The sequence below is a fragment of the Primulina eburnea genome, chromosome 2 (assembly GCF_022965805.1).
Source record: "Primulina eburnea isolate SZY01 chromosome 2, ASM2296580v1, whole genome shotgun sequence".
Classification (NCBI taxonomy): domain Eukaryota; kingdom Viridiplantae; phylum Streptophyta; class Magnoliopsida; order Lamiales; family Gesneriaceae; genus Primulina; species Primulina eburnea.
Genome location: NC_133102.1, coordinates 5,687,220 through 5,697,375, shown reverse-complemented (window position 1 = coordinate 5,697,375; position 10,156 = coordinate 5,687,220). Strand labels below are relative to the sequence as shown.

Below are 10,156 nucleotides of genomic sequence, written 5' to 3'. Positions count from 1 at the left end.
TCGTACAACCTCAATTCATATACAATATTCATTTTCTCAATTCATTGTCACGATATACATCAAATACATAATCCATGACAATTTCATTAATTATCGATAATCAACATAAGATTTACGATAATACGATACACGGTCCTTACATTTCTCCCCCTCTTAAAAGATTTCGTCCTCGTAATCTCAAACATCACTATACACATAACATTGGTAAACATACATATGTCACCAGTTATAGTACATATCAAAACTAAAATCAGTAAAAGGATCAGAATATATCGAATACAATGGAATAGATGTCGTAGGATCAAACAAATGCGGATACGAATCTCGCATCTTGCTCTCCAATTCCCACGTTGATTCTTCAACACCATGTCGTGTCCATTGCACTCGTACTAGAGGAATTGATTTGTTTCTCAATATCTTTTCCTTTCGATCCATAATGCGAACAGGTTGTTCAACATAGGAAAGAGAAGGATCCAATTCAACTTCATCAGGTGCAAGCACATGTGATGGATCTGGTTCATATTTCCTCAGCATAGAAACATGAAACACATCGTGAATAGCGGAGAGAGCTGGTGGCAATGCCAATCGATACGCAAGATCACCAACTCGATCAAGAATCTCGTATGGACCAACATATCGAGGAGATAACTTCCCTCGCATGCCGAATCGAACAGTGCCTCTAAAGGGAGATATCTTCAAAAACACTCTATCACCTTTCTGGAATTCCAAGGGTCGTCTTCGTTTATTCGCATAACTCGTTTGACGATCCTGAGCAGCTTTCATCCGCTGCCGAATTAACTGAACCTTATCGTTCATTTCCTGTATCATTTCAGGTCCAGTCAATTGTCTCTCACCAATCTCATCCCAGAATAACGGTGATCTACATCGTCTCCCATATAGAGCTTCAAACGGAGCCATACCGATACTCGTCTGAAAGCTATTGTTATAAGAACGAGGTAAATGAGTCACAAAATCCATAGCAATATGCTCCCAATTCCATTTTGGGATTTCAAGACTATGGAGCAATCCTCCCGGTTTCATTCTCTCGGCTTTCACTTGCTGGCAGACAAGACATTTAGAAATAAATTCAGCAATGTCCTTCTTCATACGTTTCCACCAAAATTGAGGTCTCAATGTCATTCACCTTACTCGGTACACAGCTTAAATACCTGCAATCATGTGACGCAGAGTGAACTGTTTTTGCACCAAATAAAATCTCAAAAACACAATCAAGTTCAAGTAGTAGCATTGGTTTTTTGTATTAAAAAGAAAAGTCCCTTTACAAGCTGTTGATTAGGCTGTCAATTTACAAGGAAGGCGAGTAAGGGTCCCATAATTGAAGAAACTCAACCCCACATTGGAATTTCAAACAACCGTGTCCTTTTCCTTTTTCTTTCGACTATTTTCAAGAAATAACGAGTCGGGGAAAAGTTAGAAAACTGAAGAATACAGCTCTATTGGCAATGTCGAAAATTTTAAAAAAAATTATTCGAATTTAGTTTCAATAAAGATTTGAGTTTGAGTTCGACTCAAATATTCGAATATATTAGTGAATTTTTTTGACATATTATTCGAAAATAAATACTCAAAAAGATCAAAATATACTGATTTAATATATTTTATATTATATTCATAAAATATAGAAATTCGCAAGTGGCTCATGGACTATTGTACAACATAATTCAAGTTCGAGTTTGGCAGAATTCGAATAATAATCAAATATTTTTCGAGTCGAATTGAAAAGTTGACAGTTACTCGGTTCGTTTGTCTCCGTAGTTAAGAAGAATTTTTTTGTTACTTTGGTGTTGTTGGGAAGTGATACAATTCTATAAATTTTTGTGCCCACCCATAATTATACTTGAACGAAAAAAAGCAATTTTTTGTGTATTAATTATTTCATTTCATTGAATATCTAATTGAAAATTGATCAATAAATTTACGTGTTAAATAATTTTGAAGCCACTGCCTAAGTAGTTTATGCTTGATTTAATTTTATAAAATTTAAAGTATTATACGTAACTAATAGTAAATATTATTTATTATAAATATTAAATAATTTAATTATCCATAAAATATTTGACATATTTAAAATTATTATTTGAGCCTTGGCATTTGATTTGACCTCTATTCGATTTTGGCTCCCAATCTCAGAAGTAGATGCGATTTTTTCAAAAGAAAGTTTGGAGACAGTTCTATCATTTTTTTTTTCAAACTTCAGATTTTCGATTTTTGTGTTAGGTAAGATATAAATTAACAAATTTGCATGCAACTTAGGTGATCATTTGCAAGTATTTGATTTAGAGTAAGTTTTTCATGAGAAGGTTTCACAGATAACTTCAAGGATATTTATTCGTTGGATGAGTCATTCATGTCGATATTTACAACAAAAAGTAATATTTTTGGTATAAAAATAATATTTTTCCATAGATGACCTAAATAGAATATCTTCTCACAAAATTGATCGACGAGACCGTTTTATACGAATTTTTGTGTTTGATTTATTTTTTTTCAGACACCATGACTTCATGTTTTCTGCCTCTATTTATCCATTTTAATCTCTTCAGAAATATATGTGACTTATTTAAATTCAGCAAAACCAAATTGAAGAATCAATTAGACAATGAAATCCTAAGTTATCTCAAAGGCCCGATTTAATGCAAAATTATTGCAATCTAATGTGATAGATTTAGACTGATTTTGTTTTATATGAAAGATATTTATTTTAATGATAGTTTATTAATGTTTGTTTTAACAATTGCTATATATATTTTATATTGCACAGTTTACAAATCGGTCCCATGGTCTAGTGGTGAGGACATTGGACTCTGAATCCAGTAACCCGAGTTCAAATCTCGGTGGGACCTTGTTAATTTTTTTCTATATTTTTTATTGTGAGTGGTATATTATTAATTTATTATTCAAATTTACGAAAAGTTACCCATCAACCACTTCGAGTTTTGAGAAAATAATTCTTATTCTGAAATGTGAAACTTCTCACGTAAATATCTTTTTCTAAAAAAAAAAAAAATTCACTTCATCTAGTAATGAAAATACGTATAAATTGCTTAGAAAAAACTGTACAAAAGTTTAAATATATTGTTAAAAAATATAAGATCTGACAAATCATATACGGTAGAGCAATATTTTATTTAAAAACTACAATTTAGTAAAGAATTTTCTATCCAACCTATATATCATCTACGTAAGCTCGATTTGAACTCAATACCATGTAAGTTTTGGAACATCACAATTTACCGACTTGCCACTAAGCAAAAGGATCTTTTAACCCGTACAACAACTATATTGAATGTGTAGTTTCTATTTATTTCCAGTTCTAAATGTGATACATGGTGTAGAGCACATTAAGGCTTTGATGGTTATTTGATTTAAATTAAACATTTTATAATTATTTGTATATTTTTTTGAAGGAATTTCAATTTCTTCCCCTCTATTATAGCTATTCAAAGATATAAACATACATTATTTTCTTCTGATATCTTACATGTTTATATTACTGGAAAATAAATTAAAAAAACCACCAATAGTGAATTATAATCTTTTTCTTTTTGGAAATGTTCTTTTGAGTCATCCCAATTTTATTTCTGAATTATGAATAATTAGGCTCATTTTGGTTCGAATAAGATATATTAAAGTATTTTCTTAAATAGGTCTCTTGTGAGACGGTCTCACGAATCTTTATCTGCGAGAGAGGTCAACCCTACCGATATTCACAATAAAAAGTAATACTTTTAGCATAGAAAATAATATTTTTTCATGTATGACTAAAATAAAAGATTCAACCCACGAAATTGATCCGTGAGACCGTCTCACAAGAGTTTTTGTGTTTATTCAGAATTTATCTTCCACTCTCTAGTAGTCCTTCTGAAGCAATGGATCATTTTCAGGGTTTTTTTACGTAAATCAATGTAAGTCTTCCATGACTCATAGTCTATCACGTACTAAGATCCGAAATTTGTGAAGGAGTATCGGATTCTAGATCCAATTGTGACAAATTCGGTCATTCGAATAAAAAAAAAACTCGATTTATATGTTGTTATTATATATTAATTTTTTTTTAGGAAAAATACACAAGCAGGCAACATCAACCGGAAGAGCCCCCTGCGCCCCCACCCCCCATTTCAAACATTTGTATCCAGACACGAACCTCTGGCTCGATTGGATACAATTAATGCTACTAATTTTAAAAGTCCAAGTTCAATGAACTAATTATGATAATATCCAAATTTCACGTGTGCCTTTATTTTTGTTAGGACCGGGTCGAACTTTTTTTTGTCTGTTGAAAAATAAATTAATTTGAATTTTGACTTAAATTGGATTTATTCCATGCTACAAGCAATATCCTAGGTGGTGTCAGTCAAATGATGAAAAACATCTGGTTTTTCAGATCATATGTGGTCCATTTCATGCAATTGAATCCACACCTCAAGATTAGGATCAAACCAACCATAATCTCTTAGGCGAAAATTATCTTACTCGAGAATGTTTATTTGTACAGTGTTTTATATTTTTATTATTTCATTGTGAAGCTTGTCACATTCTTATATTATTTCATTCGAATGTAGAGAAGAGAAGAGCCGTGGTGGTCCTTCGAACCGTCCGGATCCCGCGAGTGAATCAAAGTTGGCATCGAGAGTAGGATTTTGATAACCCTTAAAATTATGGTAAAAAATTGTGTGAGACGGTCTCTCTGGTCGTATTTTGTGAGACATATATCTTATTTAGATCATCCATAAAAAATTATTACTTTTTAGGCTAAGAGTATTACTTTTTATTGTGAATATCGGTAGAGTTGACTCGTCTCACTGATAAATTTTCATATTATACTGGTAAATAAAAAAAACCCTGTATTTATGTAAATGCCCAGGAACAGCCTGTGGAAGCACAAAGAGCTGGCGTTCAGCGTGAAGGTCTGTCTAGTCTATTTAAAACTTCTCTGGATTACTTTTCTAAAACAATAAAATTGGATTATATATTTTTACATAATATACCTAATCTATACACCACACGGCCCCACCCACTAGCAAACGGGAAGACAGGGGTATAACAGTAATTTCAGCCAACATTCCTATTCGCCTGAATCTGTTGGGCTTGGACAAATTCGGATTGAGGGTTAAGCCCAGCTAACGTAGCCCAATCGAAATTCCCGGATCCTAGATTCTGAAGGTTCAGCTTCAGAGAATCCAGTCTTGGCAGATTGGCGAAGCGGTCGTCAATCTGTTCCAAAGACTCCAAAACGCCGTCGTACTGAGACGAGGAAGACGGGGAAGAAGCGCGGCTGTACTCTCTGCTCTCAACTTCACTAGCGCTGAGGCTCCGTTTGCTTGGATTCTTCTTATAAATTCGGCAAAGCACCCAATCATCCAACTAAAAAATAAATAAAACCATCAAAGATAATTTCATAACAATATAATGATGAAAAATTTCGGAATATTTGATCATCTTACCTTTGAGCTGCCATGTTTTCTTGAAGGTTCAGAGAGCCGATATTCATGCATAATCCAATCGGTTTTCGATCCTTTCGGGGCTTTACCTTCGTAGAAAACAAGGGACTTCTTGATGCCAACTTTCCTTCCTTCTGTGGTTATGATCTTATCAGTCCCGGTGGCTTTCCAGTATCCAGATCCGGCTACCCTGTTTGGCCTGGATCCATTCGGGTACTTTCTGTCTCTTGGGCTGAAGAAATACCATTCCTTTTCTCCAAACACAGCCTTACCTTCACCGTCCGAGATTTTTTTTTAAAAAAACACACATTTAGATTATAGAGAATTAGCATGAGTTCGATATGATTGTTTCGAGTTTTGACTTACAGGGAAGATCCCATGGATCGAATTTGTACAGATCGATTTCTCCAATAATCTGCATGGGGAAATGTTGGCCAGCAACTTTCCTGCAGAGGTACTGCACCAAGAGCTCCTCATCTGTGGGGAAGAAACGAAACCCAGGTGGCAAATTCATCTGCGAGAGCGTATCATCAACCATTTTGACACGGAATTTGATGAATTTGTTTTTCAAATGTTTCTCGTTTTTTATTTTGTTCTTTTGCAGGCGAACGCGGCAACCCAGAGATAGATTAGCCAATGGGAGATCGAAACATGGAGAGAGCCAGCGATAATATATAATATACAAGAATCTTGTTATTGTGTAGTTAAAGTCAAATTACACACATATCTTATAGAAATTTCCTTAAAAAACAAACCGTGAATGCAGAAAGTAACTAGGAGTAAAAAAATATTAGATATAATGTGTAGGTGGGAATTGGGAAAGAAGCCAGTTCGTCTTTGGGCCAAATGCAGTGTACAAAAGACCTTCGGAGATAAATACGTTTGACAATTCAGAAGCCACGTTTCGTCATTTGGTGTTAGGTCTTAGAATACCGGGCACGTCAGCCGCCACCGCTTTTGTCCGCTTCCCATTCACGGGTATCTTCCTCATTTTGGAGGTTAGCGGACGCGAATATTACTGTTTTTACTTGGATAGAAGAAAACGTTTTAACTGATTTTTTGTTGCCAATCACATCCAAAAATTTTATGTTCATTTTTTAAAAATTTTATGTGTATTTTTATTTTATTTTTCTTGAAAAACCACACTAGTCGACGTAGTAGTCTGCATATCGCACTAGAAAAACTCATTATAAAAAAAAATCAAAACTGAGATAATAGAGATAAGGAAATATTGAACCATTGACCTCTTGGTAGTTACGATCTCACGTGTAATTAAATAAATCGAAGGAGATTAGTTTTTAAAAATAAAGTTTGACTGAGATCATTAATTTTCTACCCAAGAATGGTATGTAAAATTCGTGAAATCCCGAGAGTGTACAAATGTTGTGTAGAATTCAAGCAAATAGGATAAATATAACATATTCCATTTCAGCATAAAACACATATTCTTGTCTGGTAGTTGTAGGTGCGGTGGGGTGGGGTGGGGTGGGGTGGTTTGGGGGGGGGGGGGTGGGGGGGGCGCAAAATGGCTACAAGCCTACAACATAGTGTTTGAGCTAAGGGATATGAATGTGCCAGATTTTGAGTATAAGTCTGCAATAAGCACAAACACTGACTATAATAATTAGAGGCACGAATTAATTGAAGTGCGGTTTCGATGACACAGATAAAACAAATTGCAAAAGAATATCCATATTATATTATATTAATTATATTATATCATATTATATTCTGCATGATACATGTTGACTGCTACCTGGAAGTACTAAGATATTTATATTTATTAAAACTCCAAATTTTCAGTGCCTGGAGACCACCCAATTATTTAAATTTATATAAAATAAATCATAGAACTATATTATGGAGGCACGTGGTTTGGTCGGGTAAGTATGTGTTATAATTAGAGTTCTATTTCAGATGTGTTGTACCAAATGATTGATTATCATCTCACTCTTAAGCTACATTTGGTTGGAAAGATAGGATAAAATAATTATTAATATGTAAATGATAAAGAAAATGAATATGGTAAGATTGTAATATATGGTGTAAAATAATATTATGTTTGGTACGATTTTTAAGTGTAGGATAACTTTGAATTTTTTGATGAGAAGACAAAATTGCCCTTTCCCTTCGCGGCGGCGGCGGCGGCCGGCCGGAAATGGTCGGCCGGAAACGGCTGACGGGGGCGGCGGCCTGAAACGGCCGGCTGGAAAAATCGACCGCACTATGTGAAAAATGACATTTTACTTCGCCAGGCGTTACTTCGACAAAAATAAATTACGAAGTAATATATTACCAATAACTTCATTAATAACACAAGCGAAGTAAAATAATATATTTTACTTCGGATGTTTAAAAACACGGGTTTCATTGTATTTTTTTTATATATTTTACTTCGGCATATCAATTTTGATGAAGTAAAAAATAATGAAAATACGACCTAGTGAAGTAAAAAGATTAAAACATGCGACGAATTTTTTAAACCGTCGCCAAATTTTAAATCGGCGACGGTTTAATTTAACCCGTCGCTAATTTTAGCGACGGTCAAATAAAAACCGTCGCATATTTAAAACTAGCGACTGTTTTTTAAAAACTGTCGCTATATTTAGCGACGGTTGTTATTTGACCGTCGCTAAAAGTAGCGACAGGTTAAAGTCAACCGTCGCCGATTAAAAATTTGGCGACGGTTAAAAGAACACCGTTGTCATTTTCAAAAAAATTCCACCCCGGATATATTTCCCTCCATTTTAACCGTCGCCGATTTAAAATGTTGCGACGGTTTTTACAAAACCGTCGCCATTTTCAAAAAAATTCAATCCCGCCTATTTTTCCCTCTATTTTCTTCCACCACTCTCTATAAATACATACAAATTCTCTCCAATTTCTTCCACTTCACTTCACAACAATTAAAATTTTTTCTCACTTACACAATTTTACAACTTCACAACACTTAAAATTTTTATCACTAACACGATTTTACAATTTCACAACACTTAAAATTTTTATTTCTTACACGATTTTACCACTTTACGATACTTAAAATTTTTATCTTTTACACGATTGTACCAATTCATAACATAGATTTATTAAATTTTTTATATTTTACCGCACCAATTCATAACACAGATTTATTAAATTTTTTTTTAATTTACCTAACATATTAGCGACGGAACTCATATGAACCCCGTCGCTAAGTAGCGACGGTTTTTGATATAAATTCCGTCCGAAACTAGCGACGGTTTTTAACATTACTTCTGCGCAAAATAGCGACGGTTTTGAACATGAATTCCGTCGCAAAATAGCGACAGTTTTGAACATGAATTCCGTCGCTAAATAATAATTAAGAGGAAGTTATATGATATACTACTTCATTATTCACTATAATCGATGAAGTAAAAAACATTTATTACTTCGACACCGGTCCAATTCTGGACCGGTTTTTCTCCCAAAACCGGCCAAAAGACTTCGGTATTTTCAATACTACAACTTCGGGTATTATGCGAAGTAAAAGGTACATCTATTACTTCACGTCCATATACTTCGGCACTTAAGTACCCTATTACTTCAGATATTATCTGAAGTAAAAAGTGATTTTTGGCATAGTACCGGCGCCGGAAATGGTCGGCTCCGGCGTCGGCGGTCGGCCGGTGGTCGGACGGGGGCGGTCGTGGCGGTGACGGGAAGTGGTGGTGAGTTTGAATATAAGAGAAGGGTAAAATTAGAAAAATATGAGGTATTAAGAGTGAGATAAATAATCCTAGGGGGTGAGAATGTATTATTTTAACCTACCTAATATAACTTAATCATTCATAGGAGGGATTGTCTTGGTTTAATAAAATCGAACCAAACGAGTGATTAGGTGGGTTTAAAAAAAATAAACCCACCTAATCAAGCAAACCAAACACTCCCTTATTGTAAAAGAAAAAATATTAGATCTCCGTGAAATGATCGAATATCATCTTATATGAAACAAAAATTGAGAATAGATCTTCCGATGTAGCATAGACTCACCTTTTTGCCCATATCTCAGCTTTTTGCGGAGGTACAAATTCGATTTTTCTCAACAATATTTTTTCGGAAGATTATGTCGTACAAAATTTACCTGAGACGATTTATTTGTAGATTATTAAGTTAACATAATGGAAATTGTATAAAAAAATAATTAAAATAACAAAAACGACGATGATGTCATTTATGGTTGTTAATATTATTTTTTATGGCACGTGGGGACTTTTAAACGAAATGAGTAAATATTAATACAAGTGGAACAGGTGACTCATGGATCTTGGAGATTTAAAGCCACGTGCACAAAGTTTTGGCTCTGCGTCATTCAGCAACATTATACATATTACTTTAAAATAAACATTGTACATATGACTCATATCACACATTTTAACCAGTTAATATATTATATTTGAAATTCTAAAATATTATATCTGAGCTCGATTGTGAACACAATTAGAGAGTGATTGTAACGGTTTTTGTTTTTAAGAGATTATTTAATTTATAGATTTTTACACTACAAAAAAAATCAGGTTTTAACGACAGTTTTGACAAAACCGTCGAAAATATTAGTGACAGTATATAAATCGCCGTTAAGTAGCGACGATTTTTTAAAATTGTCGCTAATTAGCGACATTTTTTCAAACACCCGTAGCTAATAGCGACATTGTTATGAACTGTCGCCGATTTAA

The 10,156-nt window shown here is 34.0% G+C and overlaps 1 protein-coding gene and 1 non-coding gene across 2 annotated transcripts; one reads left to right on the top strand and one right to left on the bottom strand.

Annotated features, from left to right (window-relative positions):
* Nucleotides 1-2,792: 2,792 nt before the first annotated feature.
* TRNAQ-CUG (transfer RNA glutamine (anticodon CUG)) lies at nt 2,793-2,864 on the top strand. Its single transcript has one exon. It is a non-coding gene; the product is annotated as a tRNA-Gln (tRNA).
* A 2,009-nt stretch (nt 2,865-4,873) lies between these two features.
* Nucleotides 4,874-6,278, bottom strand: LOC140822737 (NAC domain-containing protein JA2L-like). The gene is made up of 3 exons (XM_073183597.1): nt 5,829-6,278; nt 5,466-5,734; nt 4,874-5,385 (listed from the first exon to the last, which is right to left on the bottom strand). The coding sequence occupies exons 1-3, from the start codon at nt 5,998-6,000 to the stop codon at nt 5,074-5,076; spliced, it is 753 nt and encodes a 250-aa protein (XP_073039698.1). The 5' UTR covers nt 6,001-6,278; the 3' UTR covers nt 4,874-5,073.
* Between the last annotated feature and the right edge of the window lie 3,878 nt (nt 6,279-10,156).